This window comes from Mirounga leonina, unplaced genomic scaffold (assembly GCF_011800145.1).
Source record: "Mirounga leonina isolate KUSES-001 unplaced genomic scaffold, KU_Mleo_1.0 Mir_154, whole genome shotgun sequence".
Taxonomy (NCBI): domain Eukaryota; kingdom Metazoa; phylum Chordata; class Mammalia; order Carnivora; family Phocidae; genus Mirounga; species Mirounga leonina.
The window spans coordinates 55,647,888-55,674,263 of NW_023270389.1; the positions used below are offsets into that span (position 1 = coordinate 55,647,888).

Sequence of the window (26,376 nt, forward strand, 5' to 3'; positions counted from 1 at the left end):
GAGTGATTCATTGGGTTTCTTCTGTAATGACCAGGTGTCCTCCTTCTTCAATGATGACAGGACAAGAGGAAAGAGACTTTTTTTTCTCCTGATACAAGAGGGAGATCTTTTTAACAGTGAGGGCTGGTAAAAGCCCTATTGGTTACAAGTTATTTCCTACAAAAAGTCTAAAAATACTGGACTGATTTCATGCAGTCAGGGTAAAGTGCAGCACAAAAGAAGGTAGGTAAAGGACTAGAAAAATCTCTACAAGGACCTTCTAAACCCACATTTTTGTTCTGCAGCCAGTGCTTATCTGTTTTCCATAATGGGGACTTCGGGAGGGGTCTCCCTGTCACTTCTTTAGGTTTGTTTGTATCAGCTCTCTCCTTGTCTTCCAGTCTCCCTCAAATGCTGACATGGGTCCCACATCTACAGCTCTGTTCTTCCTGCTGTGAGAAACACATGCAAGTTCCCATTTTGTCTATGCTTCCTGCTCCACACCATTTATGATTCCAGCTTTCATTGGTATGCATTCTGAGCCAGACTTTCTGACTTTCCCAAGTGCCATATGTCCACAAGATCCCTCTCTATTTCAGTCTGTATTATCGTTAGCAACCATTTCTCAGACCATCCATGGCTAGTATTGCCAGCTTTCTTCTCCCCTCTACAAGGTTCAGGCTTAGTCTAATGCTATTCATCGCCCATCATCCTAACCCCCACCCTCCGGCCCTGATGCCTTCCCTTCCCCATTTAAGCTTTCACTTGAGAACCTTGTTGCCTTGCATCACAATTCCAGTAGAGTGACTTCAGCCAAGGAAGGCAAAGGAAGGAAACTCTCATGTTGGCCTGAATGAATAACAGAGAAACGGGAGAAGTCTAATCTTTCCAGTGCAGAAGATGTGGTGCATTGTTTGTTGTGAGTAGCCCTCAGGGAGGCAGAGATTTCAAGTTCAGCATTTACGTGGCACATTTTTCAATTAGACAATATACTGTATGGCATTTCCCTTCCTCCCCCAGTCCCGTCTCTTTTATTACCACATGACTTCATCTCCCCGTGTGACTGACAGAGCCCATTGGGCTCTACTCTGATAAAAAACATCTGGGGAAGAAAAATTGCAATTTAGAAAACAATTAAGTACATCAATTTCAATTCATTTAGTTGGCCAGAGAAAGAAAAGTTCTTTTAAAGAGGTAACTCGATCTCCAGAGGTCATGGATTAAAGGGCAAGCAGACTCATTTTCTCTAGGTTGTAGTGCGGAGGAGTGCATCTTAGTTCAGAGGTCTAAACGCAAACATAAACTCTTATTTTGCAATTTTTAACAAAGAGTAAACCACAGAGTTTCTCTAATTTTCTCATTCCTTCTCATTTTTAAGAGATTCTTTCCCTATTCTTCCTAAATTCCCAAGAACTTAAGAGCTTCCTCGAAGGATGTGTTTTCTCTCTCAAATGCTCACCATATGCTCATTTGTTATGGAAGCTCTGTAAGTGAACCTCAGTTTACTGTTAAAGACCCCATCTGAAGGACTGATGGGTGTGTGTCTGTGTGTTACTGACTTTTCCTTCCACTTTTCCTCACTAGGTCTGTGAGCACCCATGGCTCCATTGCTTTAAAGGGCTCAGAACCTTTATGAATCATGGTATAACTTTTCATTTGCAAAACCTTAAATAAAGAATTTCATTATTTTTTCCAGCTTCATTGAGAAATAATTGACATACACCACTGCATAAATTTAAGGCATACAGCATGACTTGGTTGACATATATTGTGAAATAATCACCACAATAGGTCCAGCTAACATCCATCTTCTCATACAGATACAATAAAAAAAAAAATAAAGAAGAGAATAAAGGAAAAGATTTCTCTTGTGATGAGAACTCTTAGGATCCCACCTTAACAACTTTCCCATATAGCGTACAGCAGTGTTAGCTGTAGTCATCATATTGTACCTTATACCCTGTATTTCTTTGTCTCATAACTGGAAGTTTGTACCTTTTGATCTCCTTCATTCAACTCCCCCTTGTCCCACCCCCCACCTCTGGTAACCACAAATCTGATCTCTTTATCTATGACTGTTTTTAGATTCCACATATAGGTGATATCATACAGTATTTCTCTTCCTCTCTCTGACTTATTTCACTTAGCACAATGCCCTCAAGTTCCATCCATGTTGTTGCAAATGCTAGGATTTCCTTATTTTTTATGGCTGAATAATAGTCCATTGTAGATATATGGTACAACTTCTTTATCCATTTATTCATTGATGGGTATTTAGGTTATTTCCATATTTTGGCTATTGTGAATAATGCTGCAATGGACATGGGGTTTTCAAGTCAGTGTTTTTGTTTCCTTTGGATATATTCCCAGAAGTGGAATTGCTCTGGTTTTAATTTGAGGTTCCTCCATACTGTTTTCCACAGTGGCTGCACCAATTTACATTCCCACCAACAGTGTACAAGGGTTCCTTTTTCTCCACACCCATGCCAGCATTTGTTATCTTTTGTCTTTTCGATGACTATCATGTAACACGCATGAGGTGGTATCTCATTATGGTTTTAATTTGCATTTTCTAATGACCAGTGATGTTGAGCATCTTTTCCTGTACCTGTTGGCCCTTCATATATCTTCTTTGGAGAAATGTCTACTTGTGTCCTTTGTTTTTTTTTTGTAACTGGGTTACTTTTTGCCATGGACTGGTGCTATACTGGTCTGGGGGAGGGTCAGGGCAGTCAATGTGCAACCACTTCTCTTACCTTCTAATGCAGTGTGTCTTGGTCTCTGTGCTGCAAAGAGGGTGCTTCAGCCTCACCCCTATGTTCCAGGATGCTCTCAGCGCTGTCTTATTCTTGAATAGTTTTTAGCTGTTTTCCTTGTGAGGAGTGAAATCGGGAATAATATATGTCATCCTCTTGGTTATATACCTCCCAAATAAGGGCCAGAAACATATCTAGGTAAAATTATAACCACTGCTCTCATTTCTTGAGCACCTACTATAGAATAGTCACTATAATCACACCTTAATCATAATATCTGATTTACTTGTGTTAGAAGGTGAAGGAGGGACAGTAAAATAACCCCCAAACTGAAAAGGCACTTTGAGATTGGAAAACGAAGCAGGTGACTCCATACAATTTGCACCGAGTTTTATTCAGGGTAACTTACTGAGGGGTGGGGAGCAGGCAGAGGATGATCCACAGCAGCTGCATCGTTACTCTCCACAAGTCCAGACCTTAGTCCACAGATGTTATAGAGCAAAGGGGCATGCAAAAAGGGCACTGCAGTGAGATCAAACAGTTTGCATGCACCTAAATGACAGCTAACTTTAATTAGATCTTGTGGCACCACCTATATATCAGGAAGGGGAAAGACTAAGTTATCTCTAACAGATTCATGGGAGGCCAAAGCAAGCCTTGCCCCTCAGCTTTAGCAGGCATTTCTAAGGTATGTTTATTAATCTCCAAGGAGCCCAGAGCATGTAGCTCCAAAAGAGGCCATTGATAGGACATGGAAAAGATGGAGGAACAAAGATGGAGTCAGGATTGTCAGCACTCCTATGACTTGTCACATCAATCTTATTAAGTAGGTATTATCATTCCTATATTTTACAGGTGAGAAATTGACTATTTTATTCTAAGGCATTAAGATTTGTACTCATATAAAAAGAGGAAAGACTTGAAGCCAGACTTGTCAGCTTTTTAGGTTCATGCCCTAAATATCACATGCAAAACAACAACAGCCTAGGAAATGAACTCTGGAAGATAGGATCTAGTGATAGCTCTGAATTGAACGTCTCTAGCTATGTTTAATTAAGATAACATATATAGAGTAACTAGTTAGTGCTTGGTCCAAAGTAGTCTCTCAATGAATGATAGCTCTAATTATTACATAAAACCATCTCCACCTAATCCTTACTGTTATCCTCAACTTCCCTCAAATTTCATAGTACACTTGGGATTGTCAAGTATACTACTGAGGTTTTCTTACAGTCCCCACTTAAAATTATCACCTCTGCAACCTAAAGATCTAAAAGCAAGATCCAGAAGCGGGTATCTGATTGAGAAATATTAACTACCAGGAAATCCCATTCCAGGAAGGAGCCAATAGGTGGAAATGTCCTAAAGGAGACCTCACTCACTTTTTATTAAAGTCTGCCTTGGGAAGCAGCTTAAAACATAGCCATTTTCACAGCATGTGTTTCATTTTGCCTACTGTAGACAGAGAATACAATTACAATAATACTGTGAAGCCATATGGAAGTGTGAGGTTAGGGCATACACATTTTGTAATGAGCCAGAGTTGACTGACAGGATCACTCAGCAAGTGGACCACATTGGCACTGGGAGGGCTTGAGGCTAGGAAACATGAGCAAAGAGTGGATTTGATGGCAGTGAATGGATGGTAAAGGAAAGAGAAAAAGGACATGTGGGTTAGAAAACATCAAAAGGCAGAGGGAGCTGGCAGAGGAACCACTGGGGGTTGCTCCCTGGTTGAGCCAAGGAGCCCATAAACTCCTGAAGTTCAAGAGTTTGGATTCAATCCAGAGGTGATCTTGCAGCTCAGGAGAGTTAGAAGGTTGCTGGGAAGAGTTCATTTGACTTAATTGTAGAGGTAAAGAGATGGCAAAAAAAAAAAAAAAATTCTAACAGTAGAGTATTTGGGAGCCTGGAAATTTTTATAGTTGAGAGATGGATCATGACCTGAGCTGAAGGCAGATGCTTAACCAGCTGAGCCACCCAAATGCCCTCTCAGTAATGTTTAGACACATTTTGCCTCTTTTTCTTGCTATTACCCTGCCCACTTTTGTCTTCCTGATATCATTCAGTTGCTCACCTCTAAGCAGGTCATCCAGATTTCTTCTCATCTCCCCAGATCCTACCAAGAGACTTTCCCTAGCAGGTGTGCCTTAAACATTCCAATTTACAGTGATCTCCCCATCTCTCTCTCTGCCAAATAAATAAATAAAATCTTAAAAAAAAAAAAAAAAGACTACTGAGCCCCTCACCATCCCCCACCCCACCAAGTCTTGTATTTGGTTTCTTGATGACAGTAGGAACAGGAGAGCTACCCTCTCCTGGGGCAGATGTGCTTGCAGAGAACAGGAAAAGTTGTTCATGATATGTTGGTTTGGGTTTTTGTTTCTATTTTTTGTTTGTTTTAGTTTGGTTTGGTTTTTAACCTCTCCAGGTCAGCTCAGGACAAAAGCCAATTCAAATTCAAAGGTACTGCTGAACTTATCAGAACCATTTGTCTCCTCTGACTTTAAAAACCAGGCAGAAAATGTTGCAAAATAAGATTTCCAGTCTTTCTGGCCCTTGCTCTTGCCAAGAATGCCCCATGACTGCCCTCTGAGAGGCAACAGCCCTTCAGATCATCAGGAAACCCTGGAGCTTGCTAATAAAAAGAAAGCGATTTTCCATACAAAGTAAACAGATCCCTCCTGCACAACTAAAAAGACTTGGCTTCAGATGCGGGTGAAGGTTTGGGGTGGAGTTTTAATTTTCATATTACAGAAGCTCATTCTGAGCTTGAATTTTCACATTATTCTTCAAAGCACAACAGAACCCCCTGTCAGGATATATCCAGCAACTGCATTCTTGAAACAGTTATAAATTAGCTTGCCTTTCCTTTCCCCCCTTGAACTAGAGGCTCCTTTCAAGGACCCAGCAGAAACCCTTTAGGAAGCAACAAGTGAAGCTTAGGGGATCCATTCTGTTATCTAGAAGGATCGTTCCTATAGAATCTGGTCTTCTTTAGTTCCCCACCCCTCCTAAACTGAAGCCTGCTCTTCAGTATCAACATATCATAATAGATTCTGAAACAAAAGAATCATCTCTCTGGGACTGAATTGCTATGTCATTGCGTAGCTGAGCAGGAGATTTCTACAGTAAAATTCTCCATGTGAATTAGAAGAAAAAAAGAGAGAACTCTTTTCCCCAACATCATCTTTTTATTTATGAAACACTTCTGAGCTTATTGGCAGAAAGGCACAATCTAATGCAAAATACAGGGTGGTCCATTTAAAACAGTCCCCTTTAACCAAGGATAGCTTTAAGTGTAACCCATTGTAAGTGGGTCACCAGATGTATTGTTATGTCAGTCCTTCCTGGCATTGTAAAAACAGGGAAGGCTTTCAGGGGTTGGGAGTATATGTGGAAATACAGGGAGTATGATTGGGCTTTAGAATTGTGAGAATAAAGGAATCTACCAGGATGCCTGATCATCAGGAAATAAAATACAAGTAAACAAATGGGAAACATGTTCAATCTCAGTTCTAATATCTGTTGTCACAGGTAAGGTTTCTGGTTTTTATTTTGTTTTGTTTTGTTTTGTTTTCTAACCACCCTGATGGTTGGTTGTATTTGTGTTGTATTACTCATTCAATAAATATTTATTGAGCATCTACCATGTAATAATACTTGACTGAATGCTGGGAATATGACAATAAAAAGGCAAAGGCAATGCCTTCCAGAACCTATATTTTAGAGAAGAGAGATAAACAGATATATACATGATGTGTTGCTGACATGATGTCAGAAACTGATAATGTTTTGGAGAAAAGCTCAGAAAGCAAAGAGGGAAGGGAGGAGGGAGGAGAATTGGGGAAGTCCTCTTTAATAGGGTCACATTATAGCAGAGACCCGAAGGAAGTGAAAAGTTAAGCCACGCACGCACGTAATAAGCAGAGGAAATGGCAAATGCAAAGGTCCAGGGGTAAGGGTGTGCTTGGTGATTCCAGGAACAGCAAAGACAGAAGAGCCTATAAGGCAGGTCCTTGAGAGAGATGAGCTTCATTCAAGTCTTCCTAAAATTAAAGGACAAAAGTAGAATAGGATAGTGCTTGGGTTGCTGTTATTTAACTGAAAGTAGAAGTTGAGGTAGAGAGACAACAATCAACCTACCTCCCATGTCTCTGCGCAAGTAGTTGGTTAGTGGGGATGCAGAGGGTGAGCAAAGAGAGGGGAGACTTTTGCCTGCTAAAGCAAAGGGAGCAGCCACTTTTCAATTGAAGACAAGGCAAGTGTCATGGCACCCTGTCCCAGGAGGTGGCCATTCCAGAGCCTGTACAATTTTTCGATTGGCTTTAGTATGAAACTTGGCATTAGCAATGAGGTAATCAAAGTTAAACTGAAATAAACTATTTGTATCTTAGAAGCTTGCTATTAAGGATGGAAAAAGGAAAAGGCATTTTATTCAGTGTTCCTTCTTCTCTCTCTCCCTCTACTTCCCCTAACCTGACTCATTGTCTTTCCAGAGCTGGGGAGTTCTCACTTCATTTTCAAAGGCAGTGCTGAAGGGTGCTGGAGAATGCTGGAGGGAAGAGAGGTGGGTCTCAGCCCCTTGGTGTGGCCCCCTAGACCAATGCTACTAAGGGTGAAATAAAAGTCCGGACTGGCAGGGACCTACTGCTTCATCCCAAACTTTAGGCCTCAAATGAGATGATTCTCTTTCCTTCCTGCTGGTCTTTGACTTCTGCCTTCAGGACCTTTTTCTGGTATTGTCTACAAGTTGTTCATATATTCTATAAGGCATAAAGTCCCAGTGTGGGATTTATGAGCTGAATCCAACTCCCAAAATTTGATCTGCCTCTTAACTTCCAGCTTTGCCCTGATCCACTCCATCGAAACAGAGAAACAGAGAAATGTTAGCTTTTAAATTATTCATTTATTCAACAAACATTTGTTGAACACCTACTGCATGCTAGCCATTGCACCAGGTGCTGGGGACGAAATTGTGAACAACACAAATCTGACTTATGGATGGTGTGGGAGAAGGTACAGCAAAGATAGAAATTGGGCGCCTGGGTGGCTCAGTTGGTTAAGCGACTGCCTTCGGCTCAGGTCATGATCCTGGAGTCCCGGGATCGAGTCCCGCATCGGGCTCCCTGCTCGGCAGGGAGTCTGCTTCTCCCTCTGACCCTCCCCGCTCTCATGTGCTCTCTCTCATTCTCTCTCTCTCTCAAATAAATAAATAAAATCTTTAAGAAAAAAAAAAAGAAAAGATAGAAATTTCTTCCCCTTCCAAATCCACCTTTATCCCCTGATATTTATGAGGACCCCATTCAGAGCATTTCATCACAGCCCTCATTTCATAAATCACCCCTGAGTGAAACCCCAAAGAATCCAGGATTTATTAACCAGGAAAATTTTTCTAGATCTTCAAATATAAATTAGACATCCCACACCCACAATTCTCTTTCTTGTGTGTTTTCTTCATGGCATTTATCACAATAAAGATTACAGTTTATTTGAGTACATGCTCATTTCACATCTGCCCTTGACCAAATTGAAAGTTATTTAAATCTGTTTTGCTCCCCATAGTATCCCCAGGGCCTAGCACAGTATTTGGCATGTATTAGGTGCCAAATAAATACTTGCTAGTTTAGTGAATGAGTGAACAGTTGGACAAATAAATTGAGCCTTTCTTATTCGTTGGAAGAATTTGGAGTTAACAATAAAGATTAGAACGTATCTTTTATATATTTCTCTAAAGGAGGGATCACAGTCATCACATTTCCAGAGTAAAAGCAATCCATCAGGAGCACCTGGGTGGCTCAGTCGGTTAAGCATCTGCCTTTGGCTCAGGTCATGATCTCAGGGTCCTGGGAATAAGCCCCATGTCCAGGATCCCTGCTCAGTGGAGAGTCTGCTTCTTCCTTTCCCTCTGCCACCAGTCCCCACTCACCCCCTCTCGTGTGCGCTCTCTCTCTCTCATAAATAAATAAAAATCTTAAAAAAAAAAAAGGCAATCCATCATAATTTCCTTCAGAAATAAAAATTTAAATATGCCTATTTGTAAATCTAGTTGCCAGGCCTCACCCTTCTTCCTATCATCCTGGGTTAAACCTGACTTGACTATCACACACCAGACCCCAGACGAGGGCCTGTGTGAAGAGCACTCATCCATCCTTAGCCAAGACTCTAATGTTCCACTCTAAACAATCTGGGCTCCTGTCTCCTTAAACAGCCTCTTCTGCAGCCAGGTCTTGGGGCCCCAGGATCTGCCCACGTTCCAGAGAGGGTTAGGATTTCTCATCAGTCTCTGTCTAGACCCTGTTCTCAGATTAGCAACCACTGAAATGCAATCCCTGTGATGAGAAATGAATGGCGTGACCCATATGAAGTGTAGCCGATGAACTATTGCTTCCCTGAGACCCATTGTCCCCAACTTCTCACCTCTCCCAGGCACAGGACATTGACTGAGAGAAGCCATTACTGTGTTCTCACTGCCAAGCATCCAGAAGGTGTGCAAAGGAGTCCTTCCTTCATAGCTTGCCATCTCTGCCCACATTTGGAATCCACAGAGGGCACAAAGGACAGTCTCCTGGAGTAGAGAAAGGGTATGCACTTGGTTCTAGATAGCAGAGTTGAGACTCTTTTTCCCAGAGTGAAAATAAAAGAACAGGGTCTAGAAAAGATCAATTCTGTAACAATTTGTTATTTTATACTTTGTGCTCATTTATTTCTAGAATGTCATACTGTGGGGTTTGAGGGTAGAGGAGAAAAGGGTTATCCAATGTAGAATATGGGAATACAGAAAGGATCCAGAGATCACACAAGGTCTCAGGGTTGGTAAAGGCAGAGGTAACCTCTTTTAGATTATCTTTGGTACAGTTATTCTACACTATGCTCAGAGATACAACTCTAGCTGTGTAACCTCAGTAAAGTTACTTATATCCTTTATGCCTGAGTTTATTTTTATGTAAAATGGGAATAAAGGTGGTGCTCAGGTTCTAGGAACATGATGAGGCTAAGTGAATTAATACATTTGAAGTGTTTATAGGGATGTTTAGGAAAGAGCAATAAATACTTGCTATTATTATTTATCATCAAAAGTATAAATCAGATGTTGAGTTGGAACCTTTCCAAAGTCAGTTCCACCTCTAAGATTCGTTTACAAGGGTCCCTTCTTCAGATACACATGGATTTAAAAAATGAAGGAATCTGTTGAGATGAATATTAAGCTTGGAAAAGAAACTCAATCTAAATAGAGATAGTCTTACCACCATAATAATTTTTACTATAGCACTTCTCTTGAATTGATATGTAAAATTCTTTGTGTATGTGTGCATATATACAGAAATAAAGGGCTCATAGCTTTCATCAAATTTTAAACTCTAAAAATAAGAAAAGAAAACTTTTCTGCAGGGTTTATTGAAACATCGTGTACAGACCAAAAAACAATCTAAAGTGCAAGTTACCTGTATGGTTAAGTTAATTACCATATGTGTTTTCTATATGTAAGTAAACCAAAAAAAGGGAATTACACTGACAAAATTTATTTTTTAAAAAATATTTTATTTATTTATTAGAGAGTGAGAGAGAGAGCAAGCATGAATGGGGGGCAGAAGCAGAGGGAGAGGGAGAAGCAGACTCCCCGCTCAGCAGGGAGCCTGACGTGGGGCTTGATCCCAGGACCCTGAGATCATGACCGGAGCTGAAGGCTTAACTGACTGAGCCACCCATGTGCCCCTACACTGACAAATTTCTGAAATGTCCTGAAATTAGTTAAATGGATTGTAAATACTTACAACACAATAGAAGCTTGCTAAATGCCTCCTTACTGCAGATTTGGAGGAATGATCTAATAATACACTGTAATAATAAAGAAGCGATGATAAATCTCCTGAAAACAAGTAGAGAGAGCTAAAGACCAAGGACAAGTCCAGGATTTGCCCAGCAGAGGGTTAGCAGTTCTTTTTGGACAATCATCTTATATAGCAAATGTTTGCCTGTGGCCTCTTACTGAAGGCCTGGGGCCCGGAAACTCTGGATTATCCTTTTCACTGTAGATCTATTTCTCCAAACCAGGAGTCAATGACAGTGGGATCATCTCAGGAGCGGGCTCCATGGCCAGTCCTCTTCAGAGTGGCCATTCCTCTTAAAAATAATCTGAAGAATCTTCTGACATTATATGTGAGTGGGACAAGGATTTTCTGGAAGGTGGAAAGAGAAAGCCATTACTCTCCCCCAGACACAGGTGGGGAAACTACTAAATCAAGTTTAGGAAGCTCTACTTGCTAACTTAAAGTTTCCCTTTATAGAAGGCAATATCTGAATCTATGTATGGGAATAGAATGATATAAGTGTGTAATTAATGTAAACACAATATTTTCGTGTTCTTAGACATCATCATCATCTCTACAGATTCTCTCAAGAGCACAGACTTAGCGATCAAGCAGGCCTGAGTTCCCAATTATGTTTGGTCCTCTAACCAGCCACTAATCTCGGGCTATTCTTTTAAGCTCTTCAAAGCTCAGTTTCCATACTTATGAAATACGGAATTTACATAAAAATATGTAAAACATCTCTCTCACAGGGCTGTTGAAAAAGTTAAATAAAATCAGAGATGTAAAGAACTCAGTTAGCATTTGCTAAATGCTTAATACTACTATTACCCCAAGTTTGAAAGGAAATTCCAGAAGCCAAAGTGAGGAGGAGACAGAAAGAACTACTCCTCATGTAACTTTTGAGCCATGGAAAGGACCAAAGGGCTAATACTCCAGAGATAGACTAACATTTCATGTCAAGAAATGGTAGCTTGACACAGAGCAACACCCAGAAGGGCCTCACAATGGCTTTGGCTATTTCATTGCTTGGCGTGCCTGGCTCTCAAAATTTAAATTTCAGTTTTAACAATAAGTATTGTCAGAGAACATCTGGCAGACACAGAGGGCCTGTTTGCCACATTCCTTTTTCCTTCTTGACAAATATTCCTAGAGGGGGTGAGAACCAGACATTCTTCCTTGACATCCTTTTGTTCTTCTTACAATAACCCATATCCTTTCTGTACACATATTTAAGCCAGCGGTGCAGGAAAATTGCAGCCTACTTATTCTTGCTAAGGTCCCAAGTGCAGGTGTTGGCTGCATTTCCAAGACACTCTTTTTAGAGTTCCTATCAAGAGACTGCCTAATTGCATTTTAGTGCATGACCTGAACATGTTACATGATTTAAAATTTTCTGATTATTTCCTGATCTCAGCCACTGAAGACACTCAGACACTGAAGACAGTTTTTGAGTATCTTCTGAGCTCACCTCCTTTAGCCCACAGCTGGGGGTGGAGAGGATGGGGTACACCCAGCCATGCAGCATAGCTGAGTGGACAAGAAATGAGGCTCTGACATAGGCCAGGCCAGCTGGTAACCTTGCCAGTGAAAGGAGGATGGAGAGCAAGATCAAGGGCTACTGAGAAAGAGTCAGTCACTTCGTCAGTCACTCTCTGTGGCTGAATCCAGAACAGGCAAACTGGGAAGCCCTGGTGGCCCGTGTTTTCTGTTTTCTGGTACAGAGACAAGGGAACAGAGAATGCCACCCGCAGGAAAAGAGAAAAATACAGCATATGCTCAGAGAGAAGCCAGGGCTTGAGATGGAGAGGGTCTATTTCATGGGTTCCCAGTGGCTTTCTTGTCTCTGGTCCCATCCTGACGCCCAGCCTCACCCTTGAGTTTTATAAGGAATCCTTGTATCCATGTACTAAATATTCCCCTTTTTGCCCTGCTAGACCAGTAATCCAGTCTATTTCCCTACCTGCTGTTTCCCTTAGTGCCCTGGCCCTGCATTTTGTCCATGAGAAGGCACATTTCCCATTTAGGGCCCACATAGAATTAGACTACTTTACCTGAGTTTGTATTTCCAGTTTTTGTGTGTCTAGCAAAGGTCCTGTCATTGGAAGGGGAAATGCTTCTTACTGCATTCCTCAATTTCCATAGAGAGGTGGAGATTTTAATTCTACTTTCAGGAGAGATCAGTAGGGGAAGGAAGGAAGGAGGACTTTGGGCCCTTTTCCATCTTACTCCTTCCCCACAAAGAGCGGTGACTTCCCTTGTTGAGTTTGGGGCAACTGATTGGATTCACAAAGCAAGCATTGTCTTCCCTCTTACTCTTGTTTCACTGTGGAAAGAAAGCGTATGTGCCTGATGCCTGACAAGCCTTTCTTGTCAGTCTTCCATCCTCCCTGGGTCAGGAGAGATTGTAGATGTCCTTGTATCTGTCTTGGCAAAATGAACCCTTCAGACCTGAGTCTCCCCTGATTGGGGTGCAGTGGGGTGCACTGGGCTGGTGGGGGCAGTCAAGCCCCAAGATCTAGACTTGTGGGGTAGGGGGGAAATGGGGCATGAGAGGGAGTCTTATTTGGGCTACAGGCTTGCTTCACACTTAATTACATTAATATTTCACCCTTGATTCCTGAGTCCATATCTAAATTGGCTAAACTATTTAGAGGAAAAAAAATATGATTCGTCCCTCGGAATCCTCACCAGTCTTGAAGATACTTTAAGGAATGTTGAGTTCCATAAAAGAAAGAAATAGCTAATTACAGAATAGGGTGTACTCATGAAGCCTCTGCTGAGTGATTGCCTATTAAAAGGTGGGCCATCTGCCAAGGTATCTTAGTTGTTCTCATTTATTTCCTAAACTATAAAAGTTAATATATTCCACCCAGTGACTGTAGTTGAAAATCTTCAAGTCTTCCTTGATTCCTTTCTTTCTCTCACTAACCACACCCAATCAGTTGCCAACTCCTGTTGATTTCACTTTCCCTGCATTTCCTCTGCTCCTATGGGCACTGCCTAAGTTCAGGCCCTTTGATTTATAGTTTTAACTATCACTGTAGCTGTCTGGTTATCTTCTCTGTCCCCAACCACTTGCTACATTGTGAAATAAACTAGTGAGTTAGTGCCCTCCTACAAACCTTAGGCAGCCCCTTTAGCTAATAGGAAAATCTGAATGTGTAAGACCTATCACAGTCTGCCCCAACCTACACATTCTAGCAACTTCATTTTCTTCCACCCCACTCTCTCATTCCCCAGCATTTCTACATTAACAGCCACTGTGGTCCAACTGGATGCCCTGGACAGATTCATATACTCACCATTTCTTAAATTCTGTGCCTTGGTACATGCTATTAAATGCCCAACCATTTCACTATGTCTAAAATATTCTTTTCCAGCCTCTCCACATTAAGAACAACCACTTATCCTTGGAATCTTATATAAAATTTATTTTTTAAAGATTTTATTTATTTATTTGAAAGAGAGAGAGTGAGTGAGAGAGAGAGAGAGCACGAGTGGAGGGAGAGCGAGAAGCAGACTCCCTGCTGAGCAGAAAGCCTGATGTGGGGCTTGATCCCAGGACCCTGAAATCATGACCTGAGCCAAAGGCAGACACTTAACCAACTGAGCCACCCAGGTGCCACTAAAATTTAAATCAGATATGAGATAGGTACGCTCCATGCTCCTCATTGCTATTTCCAAAGCATTCTCCTCCCTCTCTCTCTTCCCTAGACATTCTCAGGATTGAATCTCATATAATTAAATCATATTGCCCATTATCCTTCATTGTGATGTCACCAACAAGCCCCTAGGATATATCCCTTTACTTCCCACTGGTTTTACTTCCTGGTTCACTTTCACTGTCTCCAATTTTGCTAACATCTCCATTCCTGGATGACTGCTATATACACAGTAGATGATTCAATCCAACACTCTAGCCTCTCCATTTCTTGAACTCCTCTCTTCCAGTGATCTGGCCCTCCATACTGCTTCATTTATATGTTCATAACCCTAGACCTTCTCATTATCAATAATCCCTCCATAATCTCAATTTAATTCATTCCATTCTCTGACCATAACATCCATCTATCCTTTCATTTCTTCTAGTGACCCAATTCCAACTTCACCAGGATCTCAACCCAGTGATCTATCTTTTCACTATCTCTAACCTTCTTGATATTCCCTCTCACCTCCTTACTTACTTCGTACCTGCAACTGGAGGGGATTCATCCATGAGTCTATTGAAAGTCGATCTCCCCACTTGCAAACGAGATCCCAACTTTCTTAGTTTCTCAGTGACATTGCTTTAACAATTCTTCCATTTCTTTTCCTAAGTCACAAGTTTCTCCCTCCCTACCAAATCCTTCCCATCAATGTATAAACACATCATTTATTTATCCCATCTTAAAAACAAAACCAAAACCCTTCACTTGCCCTATTTCCCTTGCCTGATACTGCCTTGTTTACAAATTTCTAGCAAAACCCCTTAAACAAGTTGTCTATATCCATTCTTTATAATTCCTCTCCTCCAATAGTCACTTATAACTACTGCAACCCAGTTTTTGTTCCTACCTGCTCCACCAAAACTGTCCTCAGTTTTCCTCTTACTTGACTTATTAGAAAGATTGGATACAATCAGTCCCTCTGTCCTTGATATCTTTTCTTACCCCAATCTTGGTTTATTTTATTGGTCACTCCTTAGTCTCCCTTGCTGCTTTTGCCCTCTTCTTCCCAAGCTCTTAATGTTGACATGCTTTAGGGCTCAACCCTTTGTTCTCTTCTCTATTCTCCCTCTTCTTCTGGTAAACTCACCCCAATCACAACACTGAATACGATCTCTATGCTGATTTTCCACCTCCATCCCAGTCTTCTCTCCTGAATGTCAGACTTGCATATTCACTCAGCTTCTCAACATCTTCACTTGGTGTCATCTGAAAATTCAGAAATGTTGGGTTTAAGCTCTTCTGATTCCTGATTTCTCACCATGAAAACTGGGTAACCACCCACTTTCCATACCTCAAATAATAACAACTATGTTTTTCTAGTGGTTCAGGTCAAAAAGTTTAGACTCATCTTTGGCTTCTCTCTTTATTACATTCCCACACATACCATTCAGCAAGCCCAGTTGGCTTTCATTTCAAATATATCTACACTCCAAACATTTCTCACTGCTGTCAGTGCTACCACTCTGGTCTGACCCACTATTACTTTTCTCCTGAATTACTGCAATATTGTCATTTAGGAATCAGCACAGTGTTTTTGGAAAGGGCCATATAGTAAATATTTTCTGCTTTACAGGCCATATAGTCTTTGTGGCAACTACTCATCTCTGCTGTTATAATGCAAATGAGCACAACTGTGTTCCAAAAAAGTTTATTTACACAAAAGCAACAACCTGAATTTGGACCAGGAGTCATAGTTTACCAACTCCTGGTCTATCTGGTCTCCTTGCTTCCATCCACTGTTACCTCTTCTCAAGTCAAGAAAAGATCATGTCACTTCTCTGCTCAAAACTCTCAATAGTTCCCCTTCTGGATCAGAGTAAAAGCCCCTTCCATAATCTTCAAGACCCTACATGATCTGGCCACAGCCATATCCCTAAATCTCATACCTTACTGCATTCTCTCCTTCATCCACCCTGCTACAGCTGCATTGACCTCCTCACTGGTCCCCAAATAGGCCAAGCATATTCAAGATTTGAGGCATTTGCACTGGCTGTCCCCTCTTCCTCCAGACATCCACATGGCCAATGTCCTCACCCTCTTCACTTCTTTGCTCAAATGTCACCTCATCAAGGAAGCCAATGCTGGCCACTATTTTCAATTACAGCCTTCCTTCATGACTCTCAATCTCCCCTTATTCTTCTCTATTTTTCCCTTTTTTTCTCCAAAACTTACCACTTTCTAACATAACAAATAATTTACTAATTTATATTTACTGCATTCCCCAACTCTCCTAGAATACAAACTCCACAAGGCCAGGGATCTTTGGATTTGATTCCCTGGTGTATCCTGAGACTCTCAAGCCCTGGATGACACATAGTAGGTATTTAAAAAAATGTTGGATGAATGGATTCCATGTGGCATTCCTCAAATCGCAGAGATGTGGTGAGTCATTCCGGTCTCTATATTACTTTAATTCTTTGTCCATACTTCTGTTCTAGTTCTTTTTGTCCTGATTCATTACTATTTATTTATCTGTCTTTCCCATTACAGAGCCATGATCTTCTTGGACATTTTCTATATGTTTATTTGCCTGTCATATAGCAAAAGTTCAGACCATGCCAACTTAATGAACCTACAAATGTACTATATATGCATAGTTCTCTGTCACCAAATCACTAACTCTGCAAGTCAGTTATTATTTTAAAAGTCTCTCCTCAACCCCACTCTAGATACATCTATACACACACTCTACTAATTGAGATAATTTAAAACTATTTTTCACATATTTGCTTAATTAGCTTGCAGTGACCTCTGTAAAAACACTGGCCTCTGATGATTATAAGAGGTAGTTTTCTGGCATGGACACCAAAGCATCAAAGCGTCAGCTGGAACTAAAGAAAGCATAACACAACTGGTTTTAATTATACATGACAGGCAGCCGAATATATCTGACACAGGTCTTCTCCCCAATACATCACTCAAAGCAGGCCAGTTTCAGGAAATGGTAGAGATAGAAAAAAACAGGATCAGGCCAAAATGTGTCCATAATACAAAGCAGATCATCTTTCACATGGATGACCTTATTCATTTTGTTTTATATTTTTATGATGGTCCCAAATCTATAAAATTGCTGACCCCTAAAGACTTGGCATGCTCTTATGCTGGTGTTTAGGAGTGGTGGCTCAGGTTCTCAGAAGAGGAGGTAGGTGAAGATTGCACCCATTCATGAATCACTACATAAACTAAGGGGTCCTCCAAAGTTCATCTAGAATTGCAGGCATGTTTGCAATTAATTCATCTGTGAAGTACAGGTGAGCACTTTTTTCTTGTATTCAATATTCACAGAAGGATTAACTTCATCTATAACCTAGTTTGTTTCTTTGGATTTGTTGTCTACCAGGAAATGGGAGAGGATTAGGAGTTGCTTTGTTATGATGTACCCACAATTTTAATAAATCTCTCTTACGAAATCCACCCTCTCACCTGATGAATCTATGGATTCATGGGATTTGGGTTGGCTATGCCCTTGGATTGGCTCTTATTAGAAAAAGAGGTCTCCTAATTAGACAGCATTTCACCTCGGAACATAATTTCCTTGCTACAATCTCCTTCCAGATGCTTGATACCTGAACTCACTGCCTTCTTGTTTCTTCTTGTTTCCTGGTTCTTGTGAGCTTGAATTGTTTGATCACTGTTTTGACCAGTCTTACACATCCCAGTGCTCATGAAACTTCAGAAACCCTTGTTTTTTACCCACTGCTTTGCTCTGATTCATGTTTGATGCCAAAAACTTAAACTGCTCCTGAGTCTTTCTACTTGTAACATCACCTTTTATACTTTCAAGAAAAGCTTGAATTTCTGCTGTGCTAGGGCCTATGCCTATGACTGAGACTCTAATCATGAATGCTCCATTAAAGAGCTCAGAATTTAACAGAGGAAATATCAAGTAGCCTTGATTACAATGCCACATGATGAGGACTGTGATATGTTAAGCATGGGATATGAAGGTAGCACAGAGCAAGGGCACCTGACCCAGCACCTAGGGGCTATGAGAAGCTTTCCTAGAGTGAGCAACATCTAAGGAGTCTGGGCCAGACAAAAAAGAATGAGAGATGTTCTTTGCTAAGGAAGTAATATCTGTAACTGCCATGAGCTATAAATCATAGCTCCTTTAGGGAACTAAAGTAGTTAAGTACAGCTGCAGAGGATGTGGAAAATCTGAAGCTGCAGAGGGAAAGCAGGGCTAGATCACAAAAGGTTTTATATGTCATTCTAAGGAGATGGGAATTCACCCCATCAGTGATGGGGAGTCATTGAAAGTTTATACATGACATAGTCAGATTTATATTTCAGAAAGACTGCATCAGTGTGGAGAATGGATTTCACTATCTAGCTATTTCCCTGAAACAGGTCCATACTCTCACCTTCCCTACCTTATCTTTCTGTGGCTCTGAATAGCCCAGCTCCACACTTCTTTTCCCATCAGTATTCTCAAACACAACTAATTATCAGAGTCAGTTTGAGACCTTATAAAAAATACAGATTATATCTGAGCCCACTTCACAGAACTAGATTCTCATGGGGACAGGACCTGTCAATCTCTACTTTATAAAAGCTTCCCACATGATTCCAAGGCAGGTGGAATATGGACAGAATTGGGGGACTAACATAGACTCTCACTTGCACCACAACACAGATGTATCAATGAACATCAGCAGTGTGTTTGGCTTGTTGAATTAGATTGAAGATGCCTGGAGTAGGTCTCACTCTAAATGTCTTCCTTCTACAGAATCTACACCTCTAGTCCCAAGACTAGGAAAATCAGTCCTTACTTAAATCTTCTAGAACTTTCTCTTATTGTTTGTATAACACATCCAAACCTTAGCATGACCCATTAGACAGTATAATCTGGCTCCAGTGACCTCTCCTCTCTAGCCACTCTTCCCTTTACCTTGTACTTGTCATTAGCAGTATAGAGAGGGGATGTTAATGCAATGTACTCCCCAACTTCTACTTTCTCAAGTTAAGGATGGATATGGAGTTGGGAAATTGTGTAAAGCAGTAAAGATCTGAAAACTATCTGAGGAAAATTGTAAAGTGACTTGACTTAGGAACATAAAGGGACTGCTGGTCAACCTCCAAGATTCATCTGAGTTAAAGAACACATTTCTTGGACAACATGTTATTTCCTCCAAACCTCAAAAACCCAGGAGCAGAGAAAATTGATAATTTGTCAACTAACATTTGAATATTGGCAAAACAGAAAGTCAGAAGATAAGAGAATTAAGGGTGCTGGTATAAAAGGAAAAGAAAATTTCTGGAATGGGCCTTAAAAAATAATTTGACTAATTTGCTTCAAGGCAGAGGATTAAAACATGAATGCCCTTGTTTTGCCATACTCAGTTTGTTTAGCATTGGCTTGCCATTTGATTTAGTTCTGGTCTTTGGCTTGTTCCCTAATGGTTTCAACTCACATTCTGTTATGTTACCCTAGAGCATGGTGAGTAACACAAGAGGTAGAAGGTGCCAGAGGCAAAATAAGTGACTTAATTTTCCAGGACATAAATAAAACTAACACAGTAATCCTCTAACAAGGTAATAAATGTTTCATAATGATTGTTTTCCTCCTAAGTTAGAGCTCTGACTTACAAGTATGATTTTTATGGTTATAGCATATCCATGCAGTAGACCTTCTTTACTTAAATTGATATTTTGTATCTCATACAAGGCTCAATATATATCAAGATACAAATATATGTCAATATACAAATATGTATATTTTCAACATGAAGATATTGGAGTGCCTTAAATCAGTTATATTTAAACATTCTGCTAATAATAATTAAATTACATTTTTTAAATGATTTTAGATTTTTTTTTTGAGGTGAGGAGGGGCAGAGGAAGAGGGAGAGAGAAGATCCTATGCCTAGCGTGGAGCCTGATGCAGGACACAATCTCACAACCCTGAGATCATGACCTGGGCCAAAATTAAGAGTTAGATGCTTAAACAAATGAGCCACTCAGGTGTCCCTAGATTATTTTTAATTAAATTAATCCAGTTAGCTTAGTTCTCATGGTTTATCATTTCCCTTCTCTTTCCAATGTACATTCATATCAATGAAAGAAACAGGAGTGGCTACAATGAAGCAAGAAGTGTTGGAGGCCAATGGCTAAAATTAGATTATCAAGGACATTTACTTACATGTTCATAGCTGAAATTTCAACATATAATATTTTCTCCTGAAAGGAGACACTTCCTCATCACTGAAATGTAGACTTCTGTTATCAAATTATATCCATATTACATCATTTGGTGGTGAAATTGACCCAAAATAGAAAGTGAAACCACATATACTTTTTCTGGGAAAAGAAAGGCTAAAGAAAAAATTAAGCAATGGATTCATTTTCATAAGATTATTTTGACTGGTGCCTTCTTAATTAGGGTGAGATTTTTGTCTAAAAGGAGTAGTAGTCTCAAAAAGGAATGAAATTGAATGTATCTAGCATGAGGGCAGAGAAAGGGGTCTAGACTTTACCCCACACATCCTGGGATACTCCATAATGCAAATCTTCACGGACCAAGGCCATTTAGAATGTGTGAACATTGATCCCTTTTCTGTTTTTATGTACACTTGTATAGTTTGGGTGTATACAAGCAGTTCTTAAAACATTTTTCCTGATGTTTCACTCTATTTATCTTCCAGAAAATCCATCGAGTGTGAGCATGTCCTTATAAAATTAGTGGAAACTTGTACGTACTACATCAATCATTTCCAGACAGGCCTTGCATCTCTTCTCTCCATCACCCCATGAATTATGAGGAGAGGACCTCTGTCCCAAAGCACCCTGTACAGTCCAGCCCTACATTCCCACTGCCGGTCAGGAGTGTCCATCACTGTGCAATGCAAACATCCACACCGGGATGCCCTGTTCTGGAAAGTTGTCCTGCTTCTCCTGACCCAGCACCACCAGCCCACTCTTCCTAATGAGGCTCCGGAGGATGTCCATGTCCCGAGTCACACTGCTGTCAGAGAGATCGAAGAGACAGCTCTCCCGGGCCACGCTGTCCTTCAGTATGATGACACCATTTTCTTTCAGGCCAGCTCGGCACCGGGAAAGAAATGCAAGAAGGTCTTTATTGGTCAGGTATCCTACAGATGAGGCCAAGTAGATGCAGGAACAGGATGAAATGGTGGGTGGGAGGGAGGAGAGTAGGAAGGTAGGAAAGACCACAAGGCTAAGAATAAAGAGACCATTTGTTCACTCATTTGTGAATTATTTAATAGCCTGAATTGGTCTAGTTGCAGGTCACTTTGAGAATTTAAGTAAGAGGACAGGTATCCTCTCTGAGGAGGCTCCTTGTCCCATCTATAAAATAAGTATTCAACTACCTAGTCTATCTACCTCACAGGCACAAAATAAACTATTGCCTAGCCCAAGAGTCCCTGCCATTGTCCCCAGACAACCTAATTTTGTCATCACTCCTCTGTGTCTCCTAGACACACACACTCACTTAGACCAAATTCTAATTCATTGCTACCTCATTTCCTGGGAATTTAAATCTAAGAAAGTCTAGTTTTGCCAATAAATGGGGATAAACTTTTTTTGACTCCACTTTTTAAAGTTTTTCAAGTATTTGGTTTTCTTCTTAGAGTTAGGATGGTACAAAGGTACTCCATCATGGGAATTTTCAGGCTTGTAGCAGAGGATCCTAGGGGAGAGATTGGGAGTACCAGAGCTTTGGGGGTTTCTATGATTCCTAAGTCTAGCTAACTGCTCTAAGCACAACTACAACTATATCTCCTTTTACGTCTTTGCTTCCTCTCCATAAATCCTCAAATTAGCCCCAGGTATTGTCTTCTCTATCTGGGAAGGGGAGAAAGGCAGATGTTAGGCCATGCAGGACTGAACAGAGACCCACTGAATCCAGATGACATCATATCTGCCCAATGGAGGTGTAAATTCCTGCAGGCTGTAGCAGTGGTACCTTTCTACCTTGTCCCCATTGACCTGCAGGTAGTTCTGGGCTTCAAGAAGGAACGACTCCATCATGTCCACCAGTTCCATGCTGTTGAAAACCGGCAACAAGACATGCTTGCTGACCCTTCCTATCCCAGAGCTGCAATCCAAGGCGCAGTCTGTCCCAGCCCTCCCAGGGCATTGAAGAAAGGTACCTTGTGGAACACTTCAAATAAGACATTGACCCTGAGTCTAGGATACTCCAATAACCTCTTTAAACCAACTTTATTTTGGTCAGTTTCATGTAATAAAATGCACTATTTTAAATGTACCATTCAATGAGTTTGAACAAAGTATACAGCCATGTACCCACTACCATGATCAAGTTCTAGAACATCCAGTTACCTTTTTCAAAAAATATCCAAACTTGCTAGTTTTCACTTTCTTTATTTTACCCAAATAAAGGTCTTCAAAAGAATTTCAAAGTAAGATTTTAAAAAATAATATCTTAGGTCTAAAAACTTGGTAATTTTCTCAAAGAAATGGGCCACTGAAAGCCCTTTAAAAGGAGAATTGTATTAACTGCAAATTCGGGTCAAGCCCACAGCTAAATGGACCTGCAAGGTAGCTTATTGCTATTTTTTAAAAAAGGAAGGAAGGAAGGAAGGAAGGAAGGAAAGAAGAGAAGAAAGAAGAAGAGAGGAGAAGAGAAGAGAGGGGAGGGGAGGAGGAGAGAGGAAGAGAGGAGGGGAGGGGGGAAGGGAGGGGAGGAGGGGAGAGGAAGAGAGGAGGGGAGGGGAGGAGGGGAAGGGAGGGGAGGAGGGGAGGAGGGGAGGGGAGAGGGGAGGAAACAAAAGGAAAGAAAAAAGCAAAGCAGAGAGAGAGCCTTTCAGGCCAGAATTTTACTTCAAACCCAGCCCTGATGACACACAGCACAGTCACATGGAGAGAAGGTGTTTGCAGCAAAGTCTCCTTGTCTCTTTTCATGCTAGAAATTGTTTTCTGCCTTTGTAAGAGAAACTACATGATTTACTGGGCACAAATTTCCCTTAAAATTGTTTTTATAAAGTAGGTCTGTACACTAAATTAACTGGAGGTGAAGGATGGATAGATAGGTGGTGCAGGGGCAAATCAGCCAGTGATAACTTTCTCAAACTTGCTTCTACATGAACAGACACTTCTCAAAAGAAGACATGCAAATGGCTAACAGACACATGAAAAAATGTTCATCATCATTAGCCATCAGGGAAATCCAAATCAAAACCACATTGAGACACCACATTACACCAGTTAGAATGGCAAAAAGTGACAAGCAAGAAACTTCAAATGTTGGAGAAGTTGTGGAGAAAGGGGAACCCTCTTACACTGTTGGTGGGAATGCAAGTTGGTACAGCCACTTTGGAAAACAGTGTGGAGGTGCCTCAAAAAATTAAAAATAGAGCTACCCGATGACCCAGCAATTGCACTACTGGGTATTTACCCCAAAGACACAGATGTAGTGAAAAGGAGGGCCATATGCACCCCAATGTTCATAGCAGCAATGTCCACAATAGTCAAACTGTGGAAAGAGCCGAGATGTCCTTCAACAAATGAATGGATAAAGAAGATGTGGTCCATATATACAATGGAATATTACTCAGCCATCAGAAAGGATGAATACCTACCATTTGCATCGACATGGATGGGACTGGAGGAGATCATGCTAAGTGAAATACGTCAAGCAGAGAAAGTCAATTATCATGTGGTTTCACTTATTTGTGGAACATAAGGTATAGCATGGAGGACATTAGGAGAAGGAAGGGAAAAATGAAGGGGGGGGAAATCGGAGGGAGAGATGAACCATGAGAGACGATGGACTCTGAGAAACAAACTGAGGGTTTTAGAGGAGAGGAGGGTGGGGAGACGGGTTAGCCCAGTGATGGGTATTGAGGAAGGCACGTATTGAATGGAGCACTGGGTGTTATACACAAACAATGAATCATGGAACACTACATCAAAACCTAATGATGTACTGTATGGTGACTAACATAACATAACAAAATTTAAAAAAAGAAAAAGAAAGAAGAAAAAAACTTGCTTCTATAAAGTAACATACATAGACACAGACATAGACATAGACATACACATACATATACATACATATATGTACATAGACACAGACACATAAATATATGAGCAGCTGAAACTTTGAGATGTATATTATTCAGTCTCTAAATATTATCTTGTCTAGATTACTTGGCTATAATTGGGATGACTGCTGAATATGTTTTGTGCTAGAAATTATAGTAATAAGATATTTATGTTGCCAGTCAAGACCTTGAGAAACCTAACTCTTGTTTTCACAGCAACTAAAGATTTAAAAAAAATATATATTTTGCTAAGGACCAAGAGGTGATGTTTGAGCAGAAGGAAACAACAGAAATGCTGCTTTCTAGTCCACCCAAAAGGTCTTCTTTACAGCAGTAAGAGCACAATGAAGAACAAAAACTGAAGCAATTGTAGCTTCTTTTCAAATGGAATCATAATATCCATGATTTATCAAGCGCTTATACATAGAGGCTCTTTGCATCTATAATAATGATAATAATCAAAACAATTCCATAAAATAATGATTATTCCCAAGTTTGAAGCTGAGGAAACTTAGATTTGTAATGCCACAGAGGTAATGGCAGAATTAGGACTTGAACAGGGAACTGTGTGAATCCAAAGCCAGTTCTACCTTAGCGTTGTCACCTCAAGTGCCAACTCTGATTCCCTTGGTAGTATCTGTCTAATGCTATGTTGAAAAAAATTCTAAGGCTTCACTGAGACTCAATAAAGGAAAGAGTTCTGTGATTGACTAGTAATGTCTGCCATGAGTATGGGAAAGGGCAGTGGTGGTACATGTACCATGGGTTTTCCATTCCTACTTACACTATGTCACCTCCCTCATTCAGATATTATAATGTAAACTAAATCAGAAAACTTAAAAAGGCTAAAGGTTTATGTTGAGAACACCATAAAGAAAACACCTTTTAAGTAAATCCATAACATAAACAAGATGGGGAAAGTATAGGAAAATTCATTTAGGCTACTGAAAATGATGTTAGTAGAAATTTATTTGCTCAATTAGAGATTATAACTACAAATTTTTCTTATCATTACTTGGCCTTAAAGTCTCTATGGATCATGTTGCTCACATTATTGTAGCAAGTGGTCTTAGAACTAGAACCACAGAAAGATAAAGCAAAGAGGGCTCAGAGAACTGTGTCAGAGGAGTTTAGATGATAAAAACTGACCTCCTTTATCTCAATGAACTAAATAAACACAAAGCTGCTCTGGTTAATGGGAGGTAGGGCTTCACCCACTCAGCCTCCCTATCATTCTCCCAATAAGACCTTGAAGGATCTCAGCAAAACCCTAGTGTTCTTAAAGCACTCATGTCTAATTTCCCTACTTTTTTTAGACAAAGGAACTGAGGCTCAGAGAGGCGAAATGTTTGAAATAGAATTCCTTTGAAAATTCTCCCCTCTGATTTGTATTTGTCTCCAATTTAGATGTGTGATATTTGACTATAGTTACTTCTGAAACAATGGTTATTTAAAAATACATTAAGGGGGTGCCTGGGTGGCTCAGTTGGTTAAGCGACTGCCTTTGACTCAGGTCATGATCCTGGAGTCCCGGGATCGAGTCCCGCATCGGGCTCCCTGCTCGGCGGGGAGTCTGCTTCTCCCTCTAACCCTCCCCCCTCTCATGTGCTCTCTCTCATTCTCTCTCTCTCAAATAAATAAATAAAATCTTTAAAAAAAATAAAAAAAATACATTAAGGTACCTTTCACCCTAATTCTGTGTTCCACTAGCCTCTCACCACTGTTGCTTAGTTCTCTTTATTCTATTCCACTACATGTACTGGCACTGCCTCCCCTATCTCGGCACCAAATTTCTCTCTCTTTCATTCACACGCAGTTCCTCAGGGAAGGAGTATTTAAAGATGGACGTCAGGGACATCTCCTGCCTCTTGGATACCTTGGCTGCCCCTATTGAAACCTGGTGTCTTTCCATGAATGTGATTAGACCTACACACAATGTATGAATTCAAAACAAGGTGTTTTGTTATTTTCTTTTTTTAACTGAAAAACACTTTTATTATATAATGACCTTGAAAAAATATTACAGTTGAATATTGTGCTTATTTTTTTATTATGTTCAGTTAGCCACTGTATAGTACATCATTAGTTTTTG

The 26,376-nt window shown here is 40.5% G+C and overlaps 1 protein-coding gene across 1 annotated transcript in view; it reads right to left on the minus strand.

The window, feature by feature from the left end:
• Nucleotides 1–20,275: 20,275 nt before the first annotated feature.
• METTL11B (methyltransferase like 11B) overlaps nt 20,276–26,376 on the minus strand; it is a 33,684-nt gene continuing 27,583 nt past the window's right edge. Inside the window, 2 exon segments of the mRNA XM_035010839.1 lie at nt 20,276–21,349; nt 22,109–22,355. Of these exon segments, the coding sequence (XP_034866730.1) occupies nt 21,076–21,349; nt 22,109–22,355 (521 nt within the window). The 3' untranslated portion in view covers nt 20,276–21,075.